General features: G+C 43.5%; 1 protein-coding gene across 12 annotated transcripts in view; it reads right to left on the bottom strand.

The window, feature by feature from the left end:
- SLC44A5 (solute carrier family 44 member 5) overlaps positions 1 to 17497 on the bottom strand; it is a 208277-nt gene that overhangs the window by 15824 nt on the left and 174956 nt on the right. For all 12 annotated transcript variants that reach the window (XM_050961020.1, XM_050961022.1, XM_050961023.1 and 9 more), the window contains 9 exons: positions 16365 to 16477; positions 15859 to 15990; positions 13947 to 14046; positions 10498 to 10590; positions 8845 to 8932; positions 6771 to 7033; positions 5793 to 5887; positions 5254 to 5357; positions 2367 to 2440 (listed from right to left, as the gene is read on the bottom strand). In XM_050961020.1, the coding sequence (XP_050816977.1) occupies positions 2367 to 2440; positions 5254 to 5357; positions 5793 to 5887; positions 6771 to 7033; positions 8845 to 8932; positions 10498 to 10590; positions 13947 to 14046; positions 15859 to 15990; positions 16365 to 16477 (1062 nt within the window). The remainder of the gene's footprint in view (positions 1 to 2366; positions 2441 to 5253; positions 5358 to 5792; positions 5888 to 6770; positions 7034 to 8844; positions 8933 to 10497; positions 10591 to 13946; positions 14047 to 15858; positions 15991 to 16364; positions 16478 to 17497) is intronic.

Raw genomic sequence — 17497 nt, 5'->3', positions numbered from 1 at the left:
TGGTGGTGGGCTGCACATTGGGATACCTACCCATGGTGCATTGCATTATGCATCGATACAAGTACCCCGGTGAGTACATGCAGCACTTGCACAAGGAGCCAAATATGCATGCGCAGAAGTGATATACTATCTGCAGCAGCTTTATACCGATGTAACTTGCATTGCCCAAAATTTGTAATGCAGACATTGCCCACAGAGCTCTTGGGAAGGTACTCAGAGTGTCACAGCTAAATATAGATTGTTTAGCACACATAGTTAACATGTACTGTAAGACACTGGTTCTCAACCTGGGGGCTGCAAGCAGATTTCAAGGGGTCCACCAAGCAGGGCCAGTGTTAGATTCACTGGGGCCCAGGGAAAGCAAAGCCCCACCACAGGGGGCTGAACTCTGGGGCCCTAAGTCCTGACACTCAGGACTGAAGCTGAACTTAGCTTTGCGGGAGCCTGTAGTGAGGCCGAACGGCCTCCCTCCGAGCGGGAGAGCAAGGGACCATTACATTCCCCTTGGAGGGCAGAGCCTAGATCTCCCTGCCCCCCTCGCCGGAAGTACCGGGCATGGCCGGAAGTATAAAAGGCAGGCCTGGCAGCACAGTTGTGGCAGAGCCTGCGGAGGAGACACTCCGCCTGTTCTGCAGCGTCCCAGAGGGGAACCTACACCTGGCTGTTCCTGATCTCCAGATGCCAACGAGGACTGGCTCGGAATGCCTGCCACTGTATACCCCAAGGAGCCGGAAGAGGCCTGGAGCCCACAGTTACTGAACCCTGGAGAGGCAGGAAGTGGTCCGGGGCAATCATGGAGCAGCTGGCTGCAGAGACAGGGGTGGCTCCGCGGGCATGTTGGGGCTGGATCCCCACCAACGTAGGGGCAGCTAATCCTGCCCCTGCCAGGGCCCTGGGCTGGGATGCGGTGGAGTAGGGTGGGCCTGCATTCCCTTGCCACTCCACCCCGGGGTGGCCGAAGCCCTACACTGTGCAAGGAAGCTCCAGCTCTGAAGAAGGAGCTCCCCCCCCACCCCCACTTACAGACTGTTGCTTGGCTGGCTGCCTGAACCCCGCCCAGGCTAAAGCCAGACTTGAATCTGTTTTACTGCTGGCAGCCTGAGCTTCCTCAAGCCCAAGCCCCAGCTCAGGTATAGACTCTGTTTAAGGGCTGGCAGAATGCGCCGCCCAAACCCAGGCTAAAGTCTGACTGTGCCTGTTGGTTGCCCAGCCCTATTGTGGGCTCTTGACTGTCCTGTGGATTCTGGTTCTGGCCAGACGGGACTGGACTGAGTGGCCTCCCTCCCCATGGGAGAGCGAAGAACCATTACAGCATCCTTGTGGCATGGGGACTGCAAATTGGAAGTGACATTGTTCTGGTATTTACACTTGATAACAGGAGTAGAGACTCCTCAGCAAGCAGCCCTTTGTCTAACTCTGGTATGCAATGGGCAGGGGTGCTTAACTGAATAGCTGCACCCACAAGGAAGTCCTGGAACCTTTACATACAGCTCAGTCCTCTCCTCCTGTCTCTGTCTAGAAACTCCATTCCCCGTCTTTGTCCGCATTCTCTTCTCAGTCAGTGTCTCTCCCTTCCTGCTCCTCACCATCGAGGTCCTCTTATCCTTTCCTGAATAATTTAAACTACCTAACCTCCTTAAATGTGCCTCTTGCTGGTAATTAGGCTACCTCCTATTGCTCCAACATGGCCTCCTCCTAAGGGCTTGTTCTAATCAGCAACCTGCTCCCATTCTGTCTGATCTTCAGATATTACAGGAAGAGCCAGGAGCGCTGAAGAGAAGTGTTGATTAGCATAAGGAGTTCAGCAGCGGCCCTAGCAATGGAGTGAGGGGGCTGGGGGCGGTGGTTCAACACTAGGAGAGATACCTATTATAGACTTAAGTTTTAAAAGCAAAAATATTCCCTCCCTCCTTGTCACCGTCCCAGCCCCCCCCCGCTCCCTTGCCCTCTCCCCAAGTTTCCTTCCAGGAATTTTGAGGCTTACATCTAGCTGTTCCTCTTATTAGAAAATGTGAACCCAACCTCAAGCCTTGCAAGCTACACCTGCATACCACGGTGATAGGTGCCTTATGATGTGTGTAATAAATCGATAGAAATGTTGTCTTTCTTGACAGCCCTGCTGCTGCTACCAGGGATGCCTAGCCACCTACAATGTCAACCAATTAACCCGCAGCAAAGCTGTCTGTCAGGTTCAATAAAATCATCCTATCTCAGGCTACTGACTAGCTCTATGGCTTGCCAGATGCACGAGGAGCTGCTAAAAGGGAGAGCAATGTGTGAAGGCAGGACTCATTACAATTAATTTTCTAGGGGGGAAAGTGAGTTTTCAGAGTGTAATAGCAGCAACAGGAACCATGGCCTCTTACCTCACCACGTTCCGCATTAGCAGAAAGAACGCTTCCTTTGCTGAGGTGCAGAAGTTTTTTCCATATATCGCAATCTGTATAACAGTAACAGTTGATTGTTAACTATATAGCTAATCAAGGACAGCCATAAGTTTTCTGGGGCCCTATGCAAATGAACACATCTAGGGCCCTACATAGTTCTTTCCCACCTGTGACCAAACCCACCCACCTCCATATATCCATAAAATGCCCCATAATACACTTCCTGCTTCCTGTTACTTCTCACCAGACTGTGGCAGAATATCTCTCAGCCCACCCACCTCTCCAAATCATCTGTTTGTGAGGCTCTGCAGCCTCTGGTCACCTGCTTGCAGGAGGGAAAGGCAGGAAGTGGAGACAATACTTAGGTTTCCAAATAGAGCAGCTGGGGAACACAGTCTCTGCGACAGCTTGCCTATAGCTGAGGAATTGAGGATGGCAAGTTGAGGGGTATATAGGGAGAAGCGTTGTGGTCTATCCATCCACAAACAAGCTTAAAGCCACTACTGGGATTTGTGCAGGGATTAGGCACAATAACTGAATGCAAAAAAGCCACTTTAAAATAAGATTAAGGCTACAGATGAGCCTTAAGCAAAACCCAGGCTCCAAATGCCCCTGACCTTTGGGGAAATTCAGTCCAGATCTCAACTCTGCAGCTCAGGCCTTTTCCTAGTGGTTTCCTAGTGGAGGCACAAACTAACAAAATCCATCTAAGGCTACCCCCCATCTCTTAATGCTGCTTATTACACAGATCAGATGCCCTGACCATGATTCAGATCTCACACCAAAGCAGATCAGGAGTAACTCCACTGAAGTCAATGGAGTTACATCAGGGTAAGATTGGAGCAGATCAAAACAGGCCCTACTTGTTCAGAGCTCTGCAAAACTGCCGCATTATCAGGGACCAGGTTCTGCTCATCGCTACTTCTAATTAGTTTTAGTTGAGTTAATTTGGATTTACATTTGCATGTCTAAATGCACAGTGTACCCGAAAAGAAGGGCAACAGCTTTAATAGGGACATGCCTGGCTTTTCCTGGACAATCTCAGTATTATTTTAATATAGGTTATTAAATGCTTTTAAAAAAAACCACAAAAGTCAAGACTTTGTGTTGGAAAACTGACTTGCATAGCTACTGCAGAATAAGCTATTCTGTACTAGCTGTTGTAGAATAGCTGCCTGAGTGGAGACTCGAATAAAAGTGACTTTATTCCAGAGTAATTTTCCAGCTCACGCAGTTTAATAAATTCACTTTCTTTCCAGAACAGTGTCTCCACGTGGGGGAGATATTCTGGAATAGTTAAATTATACCACAATAGCTATGCTGGTCAATTTTCCCCATGCAGATAAGGCTGTAGAAAGAAAAATTTCCTCCCTTGAAGACTGCACTAATTCTGAGATCCCTTTGGAGCAAATGAGGTTTTAATGAAAGCATTAGAGTCACTTCCTCTGAGATAACAGCTCTTAGACTGCAAAACACTTTTACTGAAATTGTTTCAGGTCAAAATAAGACAACATGGGTGAATTCTGCTCTTATTTACGATGGGGTAAATCTGAAATCTCTCCCCTGAAAGCAATGCAGCTCCTCTGGAATTATACCACTGGAACTGAGAGCAGAATCTGGCTCTATGATTTTACTGGCAAGTACAAGTGCTGAGTGTTCTGTAGCTTTCTTATTCACAGCAGCACATTTTAACAAAAACATCACGTAGGTATGTAATATACAATGTTTGCAGGATGTGGTGACATTCCTATTGAAATCAGTGTTTGAATTGCAGGTGGGGGGTGAAATTAACCAGTCATACTGTATCTCCACTTCTGATGGGTACTGGTAGAGGGAAAAAAAGAAGGATGGGGAAAGAGAAAAAGGATACTATCATTTTGGGAGGCAGGGACACATGAATTCCCCCAAAGTCACTAAAATCCAATTCTTTACCTTCTAGAGTCAAACAGTGACAGACTGTATCCAAAGTTAAGCCTGGCATAGCTAAAGAGCAAAATATTAAAGTTTTGATGACTGCAGATACATCTATACTGCACACTCCTTATGGAGGCTTGTAGAGTACAGACACTGCATGCCCCCCTAACACAGGTATAAACAGCAGTTTAGATGGCGAGGCACAGTTTAGGCTATTTTTAGCAGTGTAGTGTCCTGCTGCCTTCCTGCTGCTGAAGACTTTCCCTACTGCAGTGAAAGGCTCCAGCAACAGGGAAAGGCTCTGGCAACGGGGAGCTGCCAGAGCCTTTCACTGCTCCCTGTAGTTATACCTAAGTGTGGAAACAGCCTACCTGTCACTGCAGCATGTAGCTACATGTACCCTACATATCCCCACCACTGGTGTGCAGTGTAGGCATATATTAAGGCATAGGTGCTGACTCCCACTGTTCCCGGTGGGTGCTCTACCCCAGCCCTGACCCTGCACCACCCTCGCACCACCCCATTCCATCCCTTCTCCCAATTCCCCGCTCCCTTCCCGCCCTCATTTCACCCCCTTCCCCCAAGTCCCCATCCCAGCCCACCTCTTCTCCACCTCCTCCCCTGAATGCGCCTCATCTCTGCTTCTCCCCGCCCCCCTGAAAAGTCCTAAGCGCCGCCAAACAGCTGTTTGACAATGGGAAGCGCTGGGAGATAGGCGGAGGAGCGGGAACATGGCATGCTTAGGGGACAAGGCGTAAGTGGAGGAGGAGGTGAGGTGAGGCGGAGAGCTTGGCTGCCGATGGGTGCAGAGCACCCACTAACTTTTCCCTGTGGGTGCTCCAACCCTGAAGCAGCCATGGAGTTGGCGCCGTGCCTTGAGGCTTATATCTAAGATACTGATTGTAGTGGCCCAGGCATGATGCTAGAATACGCTGAGAGAGAAAATACGCACCATGATGTAGGCATTTCTGTTTATGAACTTTATGAATTTTTCCAAACACCAAAAACAGCATTTGAGGCAACAGAGCAGAAATCTCGTAAAGGAGTTCTGTGTACCTGCAGACAAGGAGGGAGAGCAGAACATGCGGACACATGATGAGCGGTCTTTAAAATATGAGAGGCTGCCCACAATGGCTGGATCCCCGGAGATAGGTCAGTAGTTGAAATGTTGCCAGCTCTCCCCCAGGATAGAATCCTGTCCCATCACTGGAGAAAGGAGTTGCAATTTTCTCCCTTCCAGAGTGAATCTAGCCCACTAGCCCTACATTATAGCACATCCACCTCATACCTAAATTCTTATATTAAACTTTCAAGGACAAACACTCAGCTGGGGTAAATCAGCATAGATTCATTGACTTCAAATGGCACTACAGTGATTTATACCAGCCCATGATTTGCCTCTTAGATGTTTTATAGCTGAAGAACCATCTTGGAAAAGGGAGGAAAACAAGATGAATTCTTAATATTCTACAGCAAGTTCAGAAATCTCACCTTTCAGCTTGTGATCCAGGTACTCCAACATTATTCTAATCAACTGGACTATTGCAAGAATTAATGATCCAAATGCTAGTGAACCTGTGTGATATCTAATACAAAACAAAGAGGTATTTTACCATGTTACAGGAGACAACAGCAACAGGTATCTGAACTGATCTTCGCAAATATCACAATAAACTATCTTATGGACTGTGAAATCTGCAAATAGTCTTTTGAAAAAGATTAACAACAATGCAAAATTTGCTAAGAACTTGGATGCTGATGAAAGATTGTGAAATGTTGCCTCTACTAAATGGTTCTGAATAACCCTAGTGTTAGCTGAACAATTTGCCCTGCTAGATGCAACATGAATAAAAGATACTACAATTACAAAAGGCCTATAAATTGTGTTGTAGTAAAAAAGTGTTCGTATCCATAATGTGATTTCCTTTGCTAATTTTAACTAAAGATTATTAGTGATATAATTTAAATGTACAAATTTAAATATTGGGTGTAAGTTTAAACTGTATAGTGCTTTTAATAATTACACAATAGGTCAATATGCTCCTGATTTTTCAATAAAGCAAAAGCCCAGACCCATGCACAAAAATGTGTACATCCACACATCACTAGTGTGTTTGCAGTGAGATCATTTGTATTTTTTAGGTGTCTAACAGCCATTAGAGGGTTGCTATAACAGATTTGCATATGCAGGTGCAGTAATTGCTTGTATAAGTTAGTCATGCAATTTCTCAGAGCTTCTACTCTTTTGAAATTCAGGCACTTAATTAATTTGGATCTGCTCGTCACACCACTGAAGTCAAATGCAAAATCCAGGCCCGTAATGACTAGGATGAATGAGCCCTTAATGACTAAGCTTTTCTACATAATTGTTCTCCTTTGATACTCGAAGCATAATGAAATTGTTTCCTTATGAGTTATGAGCAGCGCTAGGAAACACAAAGAGATTAAACTCCAGATTTTTATCCTTACCGTATTGCTCGTCCAAATGAAGAAAAGAGTGGGCATGTTGGAATATCAGCAGGCTTTCTAAAGGCCCAGTAGTAAGAGGCAAAGGCACCAGCAAGGGTACACTGACCCAGTGCAATTGCAAAGTTTACCAGCCACAGAAAGACAAAAGCATTGGAGAGTTGAAAGATGAAGATGTATTTGTGATAGAAGCCTTCTCCCCCATAGAAAGCAAAAGTACACTGAGCACCAACACATAATTTGGTCACATTGGTTGTGTTAAAAGTCTGTTTAGAAAGAAAAACAACAAAAATAATCATAAGCAATGAACAGGATGTGTCAGGACAATTTCTGAAATTAAATGGCTGAGCACAAAAATTCATATATTCTGCTAGATGTTTCACTAACTCATTCAATCCTGAGCTACAAGTGGAAGTCTAACTTCAATGTAAATGTTTTTTAATTCATTTAAATAATTCAAAACTAAAGCCCTACTTAATTTGTGATATTGTGGAAATTGTGGATCCCACAATATTAGACTTTCACCGTAATTTCGTTAGCAGCCTGGGGCTGACAGTGGGAGCCTCGGCCGCCCAGGGCTGACAGCACCATTAGCCCCACGCATTAATGACTCTCATATAGTTGCAGCAAAATGTCCAGTTATCTGAAAAAGTAGCAGATATAACATAATACTTGAGTGTTTATATTGTTTCAGCAAAATTTTCTTAAACAAGTAGGTTTTCTCTGGCTTTTCCAAATTACCACAATTAATAAAGATCCCTTATTACTTTTCCATGATTTTCCATGACTTGTCTGCAACTCAGCTGCAATTATTTGACAATCATTCCATGATTCAAGTAGGGCGTTATTAAAAACTCAATACTAAAAAAGACTAAGATATATACTTAACTTAATGCTCTGTGATTAGTGAATGGGCTGTTCACTATGCACAAACGTAAGCACAAACACAAGTCTTTACATGACTGGGGCTTAGCAATTCAGAATCTGAATTACACAAATCCCCTCTCCTGATACACAACTTGTTCAGTTTCCTTACAGAGCAGCTGATCATATTTATTTAAAACTCATGGCCAGATCCTCAATTTGTGTAACTCACTAGCTCACGAGAAATCAATGGAGCTATGACTTTTTACACCAGCTGAGGATCTGGTCACAGAATTTCTTATCTGTCTCCCCTTAGATTATAATAACAATAAAAAATTTTAGAATTGAATTTACGTTTCTCAATTTGTGCTGTTTACTCTGTCCATTTGCCCAGCTTGGACAATGAAAACAGAATGGTCAGACTGAATCTTTCTCCTTTGGTTCACAGACAACAGCAGAGTGCTGTAGTGTTTGGAAGGCATGCATTTCACGGGAACGATATCTGTTACTTAAAACAAGCTGTTTCCATTGGCATTTAAAATATCTGGAAACATTTCTACTGATGTTAGGCTTCATAAACATTTTTTGTGTTGGAAGAACTCCCAAAACAAAAGTCAGAGGCCAACGTGACCTAACTGCTCCCAATAAATGCCAAAAGATTTGCTAAGCATTTTGTAATTTTTCTTAACTTATCCTCATTGCTATGGTGGGCAGTATTGTCTAGTAGCAAGAGCATATGACTGCAAGCTGAGAGATGTGGTACCCAGTTGGGTTTCTGCCATTAACTTGCTCAGCAGCCTTGGAAAAAGTCTTTAAGGCCCAAATTTTGAAAACTGGCCACTGATTGTGGGTGCCTTTTGGCATCTCTTAAACTGAGCATCCAAAAACTGAAGCACCAAAAATGAGTGGACACTTCTGAAAATTTAAGCCTTTACCTCTGTCTCTCAGTTTTTTCACCTGTAGAACAGGGCTATTCATACTTATCCTCCTCACTGGGGTGTTGTGAGAATTAATTACCTGGTGCTTGTAAAGTGCTTTGAACATGCATAGTGCTACCTAGTGCTAAGTATTCTGTGACAACACAAAGTATGAGTGGAATACAAGTATGCATGGTCTTTAAACAAGCACTACACATATATTGAATGTCAATAAATTAATATAATTAGCATGCCCCCTCTTTTTCCCCTCCTAGGCAGTTATTAGTTATGCTTACCTCTGGGTCACAGGTCAGGTTTGCATACTTGCACAGTGTTTGATTAGCCATTACTTTATACACAGGTTCCCCTGATGTAGACAGGAAACTGAGTGAATTGTATTAAGGAGGAACTCACAGAATCACAGGTCCGTAAATTTCATCACACATTAAACAATATAATAGGGGATCACTAACCTTGAAACCTGTGAAGGTTGATGAGAGATTCAGTTTTAGAGCACCACCTCTTCTTATGCATGTGGCCAGCATATAAGCAGAAGGGCTAACAAGTAACATCTAAATTTTCCTCAGAAGCTAGAGAACTGTGGAAAACCCTGCCCTGAGTCTGCACACTTCCCAGACTCAGGGAAGGAGCTACCTCCACATTGCTCTTAGTCCCCTCTGCACACATCACTATGGCAGCATGCACTAGTTGGTGACCCTACTGCCAGTGGCTCTTGGCCAGCTCCCGTGCTCATGATTGCTGCAGTGGGGAACAGAGAGGATGAGTTAATACTGCTCAGAACAGAAATAATAGACTCTTCTTCACCCAGTGAAGGCTTCCTGACTTCTCCCTCTTCTGCTTCGCAACCCTCTGTGTAGCAGGCAGTTTTACAGAGAGGTTGTTGGTGGTTATGCAGGGTGGGGAGCAGAACAGGCTCTGCAGCTGCCAGTGAAAAACATGGTAAAGTGCAAGGGAGCAAATAAGAGCTCCCAAAGTAACTAAGAAACAATGAATGCCGGGCTAAGAAACGTGAAGTCTTGTGCAGGCCATATGCTCTATGGTGAATAAGCCCTGTGCAGTGGGCTCACTCAAAGCCCTATGTACCATTTAAGACCCATATTAAGGACTTAAATGGGGCTTAAATAGTGCACAGGGCCTTGTTTGAGCCCACTGGGGAGAATTTTTCCCAGAGTCTTTTTTTTTAAATAAAATATAAAGTCCTGCATGTACACCATAACCCAGTGTACAGAATCCTTTATTGATGGGGAGATGGACTAGGTGACCTAATGACTTGCTCTAACATCTGTCATTCTTTGAAGGTGTTATAATATAGTCTCAGCCAGCATGATGGAACAGAACAGCTCAATGAGACAGGAGCTATGTACAGTACCTCATGCACCCACTTGATAAGATATGAGAGGGAAAGAAATACAATATATCCAGATGCAGGACATTTCCCACTGCATTGTCCACTGGATCTACAAACACACTAACACGTCAGGTGCGTGAACATCACTGCCATCCCCAATTCTGCGTCTCGCCCCGCACAGCCACGCCAGCCATTTTGGGAGAAGCAAGGCAGAAGAAAAGTGCATTTATTTATTCCTTGCGTAAATAGTAGGGCACATAGGGTGGGTGTGAAGTATGTCTCCAGGTGATGATGTCTGTGAGAAATACAATCTCTTGGTGTTAGTCTTCTTCAGAGTCTCGTAAGAAAGCACAAAGGGATTTCAATACTGCAAAGTGAGGGTTTCTACAGTGGCTTCATCCCACATCAGCTGTCAAGAGAAGAACCTTAACGGAAACAGTTACGTAAGGATTTTGCCTCTACCTCCCATGTACTGCTCGTTGAGAGTGAAGGCCAATGTGAACATTTACAGTTATTTGGCGAGCTATTCAGATACTACTGCAATAATGAGGTACAAATACTTAGACATATAGAAGGATACACAGCTGTCACTGCCCAATAGGAAATACAGATTGCAATGAGAACGAAGGTGATAATGGGGTAGAATAATGTGGACATTATATAGCCAATAGCCCTACAAAGGAAACAAAATAAGGTTGAAATCTAGAACGAAAAAACACAAAATTACTTTTTATTATCCCTTTAGCATTAACCCTTTTACTTCTTTCTTCACTGATACTGGTGGTGTCACCTAGTGCTGGGATCCCAGAGCACTGCCAGTACCATCTCCTTACTGCCTTACTTCTGTCACCATCTCATTTTGTCTGTTCTCCTCCCCCTCCTTCATCTGGCTGCCCTCCTCAAATCTCTGCTATATTTTGTTCCCAGTCCCCTTCTTTCCACTGATTTTGCCCTTCCTTATCCTATCCCTGCTACCTTCCTTCAATCCCGGGTCATAAACCCATTCTGCTCCCACATCCCCCCAGCTGCTGTCTGCCTCAGACACTGCCGCTCTTCTCCATGTCCCCAAACTACTCAACTCCTAGACCTGCTCTTTCCCCTGGGCCCCTGTATATCCTAGAACTCCCCTGTACATGCTCCCTTCTGCCTTCCTCCTCGTGTTCACAGATCCAGTCTGCTCCGGGGACTTCTGCTCTACTGAGTACTGCATGCTCTGGACCCTTGACATTCTCTTTTTCTCTTGAGTCACAGTCCATTTTGCTACCTCACCACTGTAATGTATTTATAATTTTTCTGTGTAAGAGTGTGTGTGTATGTGATGTTGCCTAAATGTGCTGGCCCACAGAAAGGATAAAGGGTTTTCTACTACTACCAGCTAAGGAAGCTCTTCTTTTGTTCAAGAGACAGAAGCCTGTGCTTTAGTAGCTGACAAACCAGACACTAGTCCCAGTGAGTAAAAGGTGTGGTCAGAGCATGGACAGAGGTAACTAGGAACCTGAGCGTTCTAATCCCTGCTCTGACAAGGATTCCCTCTGTGGCATTAAATACATTACTTAAGCCATCAGTGCCTCTCTAGAAAATGAGTGCACTTATCTCACAGGGGAATAATGAGAATGGTTAGTTCTTAGATACTGTGGTGATGGCATAGGAAATAATTGTACAGGCAGCTCACTGCATGTGACTTATAAAAAGTGTGCCTGTTGTCTAAAGCATGTGGATTGATTACAGTGCTCTCCTATTTTCCTTTACATTCCCCCAATCCACCTCATCCCATTCCTTCTGAACCTCTCCTTCCACAGCCCCCTGACGCGCTCCTCTGACCATTCCACTCTCTCTTCTCCCTCTGCCTTTCCTTCCCACATTGTGCTTCTCCCCTGACTTGTTCACTCCTGCTACCAGCTGCCTTCCAGGAGCCAGTTCCCAGAAAGCAAATGGAAGACAAATTTATTCCACTCCTTCTGTTAAATAAGAAGACCCTAGGGATAAGTTAATCTGTTTTGTGTGACAACGAGGTCAATGGCAACATTCTAGTAGTGTTTTCCTATTGCCAAACCATACCTGGATCTGCAGGCACAATAAAGGCATTATGAGTCATGCAGACATGCACACTTTTATGCTATTTAAAAAATAATCACGAATCAGTAGTTTTCAGCAGTTAATGATAGGCTTGTTAGTTAACCGTGAAGCTACAGACAGTTTACTCTAACAAAGTGCTTGTTAACTATTCTATCAATGGGTTCCAAACAGCTTATTACTATTATAAATTGTAATTTTACTGAAAGAATAGTTAAACTGTACTGAAAAAATAATTTGATTCCCAGTCATTAGCAACTTATTTTCCATCATCCTGAATACAGGGCATGGTCTGTTAGGTGTACAGTAATTACTTACAGCGTTTCACCTCATGTGTTATACATGAGTGTAAAAGTACTGCCCTCAAGTGACCTTTCAATGTAGCTAAAAAACCTAGAGGATGTTATTACCTCCCAGCAGGAAGTTTATGAAATTTCTGAAGTGTTTCTATCTGTCACACTTTTGAATAAAAGTGTCTGAGTGTGTAAAATGTTTCTGAATTATAATGAACAGGATCCAAAGGATAAAGTGCAGTGCTGCCAAAATTGACTGCTATTTCCTGCATGCATAGCTGTAGAAAGGGGACTAAGTAGGTTGATTATGGAACTTCGGCTTTCCCTAATTCCACAAAAGAGTCCCTAAATCCTGATACTATAGGCACTGGGATGCCAATGAATGTAAAAGAGAAAAATCAGGGATGGAAAGAGGTCACAATTCAGATTCGGCACTGCTCTGATAAATTTGTTAGCACCGTGACTACCAACCATCTACTAGCTCTCTATACTAAATTCTGTTCTTGGGTACACATGTGTAAACTACCACTTGACCCAAAAATCTGTCCTCATTTACCCTGGCACAACACCATCAAATCAATTGGCTTGCATTGGTGCAACAGAGAGAATTTGATGCACTGTGTTTACTAGAAGGACCAAGTATATATAGGGAAGTTATAAATTGCTACCTGAAGACTGCCTGTGAGACTGTTAACAGGAAGAAGTGTTAACTACTCTGTTACTGCACATCATATCATCGCTGGCACTAATTCATCTGAGCAATAACTGAAATCAATGCGTATAATACACCTGGATCTGAAGGCAAAATTTGACCCTTGTTTAGTTACTTTTTTCACCATATGACAGTCAGCTAAGTTGCAGAGTGGATCTAAGCCTTCCAAATGGATTATATCAAGCTCCACCGCACACATACCTCACTCTAAAAAATACAGTTAAACCCCTCACAGTTACCATCCCAATGTTTAAAGGAGACATTTAAAAGATATTTACTCTCAAATGGTACTTCCTCTGCATAATCAAATTTTCAGAAGGTTTTTGAGTGTGGAATTTTCAAAAGTGCCTCAATCAACAGGACTGGGCTCCTAAATCACGGCAATACTTTTGAAAATCCTACTGCTAGTTGGTAGTGAGACTTGACCCTATTTATGATGGATGCCAAGGTCTGGACCCTACAAGGCCTTGTCTGGTGCACAGCAGGCCACACAAGATTTTTATGCTCCCTTTGCAAGTATAAAAGGAAGCCCCATGTTGGCACAAGCAAGATTCAGCACTAGATGTAGTCTTCTGTGCTGAATGAACGTATGTTTGAAGACCTTTGTATGTCTGGTACCTTAAAATGGGAAAAGGTGGGGGCAGAGAATAGGTGTGTCTGAGAATATAAGGGCTTAAGTGCATTCCCTCAGCATGCAAATGATGTGCCTAGCTACACTTTCTTCTATGAGCCCCTCCTACTTCTACTAGTCATAACCTAGCAGCCATAAAGCCACACTCTCATTCATGCTGGATCAGGCCCCTCTGAACTCCCTGGGCTGTTTAGCACTTTTTCCCTTGTGCTTCTATCCACCGTATTCTGCCCCCGGCATTGCAGGATCAAGTCCTACCAGAATATTACAAGTTGGGTATTACAATTTTTAAAAAAAATCAATAAATCAGAGAAACGTACCTACTCCCTTCCTGCAAGAGTGCAATAGCAATCCGGATCCGATTCCTCAGGAAGATCAGCATCAGTATGATGAAGACTTCCACAATACAAAGTATTATCACTGTAAGCATGAAAATTAAACTTCTCAAAAATCAAACCAATACACTGCCTTTCTACATTGGTGGTTTCCACCTTGTACTTTACAATCCTAGTCATGAATGCCAAGAAACCTATGTTAGAACATGCTTGCTCTCTCTCTAACTGCGAAGGCCAACTTTCAATCCCCATTTAATACATTCTTGGGAAATCCCACAGAAACTGCTAGCCTTGACAGATGACATTAGTGTTTGTAATTTACAAAGGAAAGTGGGGCATTGCAATGTCAGGCAGTTCACAAATATAGTCATCTATTTAAAAACATATGTCTGTAGCATTTAGCATAAAATATCATTTATCCTTAATGCACTCCATTAAAGTAAACTTCGGGTTATTCAGAAACGCATTTTTCAATGGTTATACTATATTGCTGCTAATTTGTAGTCTCTGGACATAAGAAAAAGAATAAAACATAGATGGACATTCAGCCTTTTAATTAAGAGAGCTTGATTCTGATTTCCATTACACTGGTGTCATGCAGAAGTAATTCCACTGAAGTCAATGGCCCAGTTTTATACAGGGCAAGCCAAGATCGCAGCAAGGTACAAGGAGAGAACAGGGACACATGATAATCCAACACTAATATTCTCTAGGGGCATTACTTGAAAGAGAATCACCTCAGCAACCGTGGTGAGTGGCCCCCATTAGCTCACTGACTCAGACATGCAAGTAAACAGAGACACAGCACATAGGTTTTGTGCAGCAGACTGCAGCTTTGTTAAATCATCTTAACAATGGGATCAGTGGTACCCAAAGGCCTAGGAAGCAAAGGGTCCAATGTGGGACGACATAGCCTTATGCCAAGGCCACAAAACCTGGAGTCAGGGAGGTAAGGGAGATAGTGCCTAAATCATCCCTGGTATCCAGTCAGTTGATGAGATCTCCTATCATCCTGCTGGCTCAAAAGCATGACAGCAGAGATGGGAAATGCCTCAGTCTGCACTAGACCTAAGAGACCACCCCAACCCCCGGAGACACCCCACGCTTGACACTGACCACAAAGCTGCAACACCATAAATGCTGTGCCCACCAAACCAGGCCTCCTGCATGCTGTGAGGAAGTTAAAAAAAAAACAAACTTTTTTTTGGGTCAGCCAATTTTGTCCAGAGGAAAAATTATTTCCCGTGAAGGCTGATCTGGCTAGGCCCACAGCATGCAGGAGACCCAGTTCTGCTACCCTTAGGCCCCAATAACTCTCAAAGAGTGGGTGTTGCTTGGGCAGTTGCCAGTGGGGTGGAGTGCAGCTGACCAATCCTGGTCAGCCACCTCTCCTGAACTTGCCAGTCATGCAGACAATGGCCCACTCAGTCCCCATCTAACACCCCATCCCTTCCTCCCTTCACACTGCATGTGGTGCCCATAAGAAAGGAATGATACATGGATGAATGGGGAAAGGCAAATCCCCTCTCCCCTGCAATCTGGCCAGGACCCCAGGGAGTGTCTCACTCTTTGATAATCAAGTCAAACCCTCTCCCTCACCACCACCAATAAGACAAAGAGGGGCATCACAGTAAGAGTAGTGTTCTACCAGTTGTGCATGTTTTCCACATTTATTAGTAATGTGATTAGACCGACTTCAAGGCCAGATAAACTAGTAATCCTGAAAACTGCAAAATATAATAAAAGCCTTCACTGCACTGAGATCCCAGAAACTTATGTAAAGGAAGACATTTGTTCAGCGTCTGTAACAAGGGGTACTTCATAGGTTGCACCAACCAGCTGATGATTCGTTCTCCAGGTTAAGCATTAACAGAGACTAATTTTAAACGGCACTTACTAAATGCTAACCATGTTTGCCTCAGCTGCAGGTACACTCTGAAGTCAGTCTGGAAGCCAATATCATAGATCGTGAGGTCAGATCCAGGTGTTCCCTGAAGATGATCATACTCCCAGTAACAATGCCAGATACCTTTGGAAAAACAAACCAGTAAGAGCTGAGTGTTTCTAAAGATGCTGTAAACATGAATGAGCCTTTGGTTTTTTTGCCTTCAACATTCCACACAGGCAAAAACTACAGGTGGTGCAAATATAGAAGGTCTAATCCTGCAAGCGCTTACATGTGGGTGTACACGTGATGGTAAATGTTTGCAAGATCGGGGCCACAGTAGCAGTTTCTTCAAAAAAAACCAAAACTCTCAATACCCTTTCAAACCTATGCAATATTTCACCTGATTAAGTCAAACTTAATTGGCAGTAATTACAGATTTCTTTGTACAAACATCAGCAGTAAGAACAAAATCTCTCTGCAGTTCCTCATTAGAGAGTGTTGGTGCTAACACCTACCATATCCTATAATTCCAATCACGCCAAGGATGAAAATCCAGAAGAGGACCCCCGCCATGAACCTCAGGAGCACAAGGAAGAGCAGGCTCACAACCATTGCAATGAACAGACCACTGGAAAGACAGGAGATGACATGAACATAAGGGAAACAGGCATGAGCATCCCTGCTCCTTGCATATTCTATTTACTGTGAAAGGTCTAAATGAGGTCAGAATGACAGGTCTAAAATTTTATTCCAAATCTCCTTTTGAAAGTCTAATGAGTGGGGAGTGTTTTAAAGTTTGGATACCATCAACTATTGGAAACCAGTCTGTTGGGCAATAAGTTTCTAGGCAGTCTGATTACATTTCATAGACATAGACATTTATAAATGATGGGCCATCTCCTTAGCTGGTGTAAAATGGTATAGCTTCATTGCCGTAACTGTGCTGATTTACACCAGCTGAGGTTCTGAGTCAGTGACGTCTTCAGGCCATGGGTAGGCAAGGGTAGAGAAGTGTCAAACTGGAAGGATGTGTACATGTGTGGTTAGTTTAATTTAGGTTCTTAAATAAGAACATCATTTGAAAAAGTAGATAGGAACTTTGAATTTGAGAATAAAACATTTTCCTTTCTATCCTTCCAAACAAGTTATGTGCAGTGCATCGGAGTTGGGAAGAAAATGTGCATTAAAAAGAAAGAGAAAAAAGCTGACATTGGCAATGACGTACCAGCAGTGCAATTGGAAAAAATACAGCTACCCAGTGAGTATCTTCCTTTAGCCTACTCAAATCAGCGGTAAGGCAGTGTGAATTCTAGTTTCATTCCCAGCATGAAAGTCACAAAGAAAAAAAACCAGTGATGGCTGTGTAAACCCTTTACACGCATACAGGTATCTGAATGTACAGCCATAGGAGATAATAGCCAGTCTCCTCTCACATATAATCCCAACACGCAGTCAAGTGGAACACACCAGTAAAATATTTCATTTAATTTCAGGATGACGTTAGCAGAGGCCAAAACAAAATAAATGATATGAACCCTGGACTTTGAAGACGTACCCACTGAAATACAAAATCCATAGCCATTAATTTAGAGTTTGTTTAGTGATCACTCTCTGAAATGTCCCCCTCACCTAGTTGGTTCAAAGAGGT

This window comes from Gopherus flavomarginatus, chromosome 7, assembly GCF_025201925.1.
Source record: "Gopherus flavomarginatus isolate rGopFla2 chromosome 7, rGopFla2.mat.asm, whole genome shotgun sequence".
Taxonomy (NCBI): Eukaryota; Metazoa; Chordata; order Testudines; family Testudinidae; genus Gopherus; species Gopherus flavomarginatus.
This window is presented reverse-complemented; position numbering and strand designations above follow the sequence as displayed.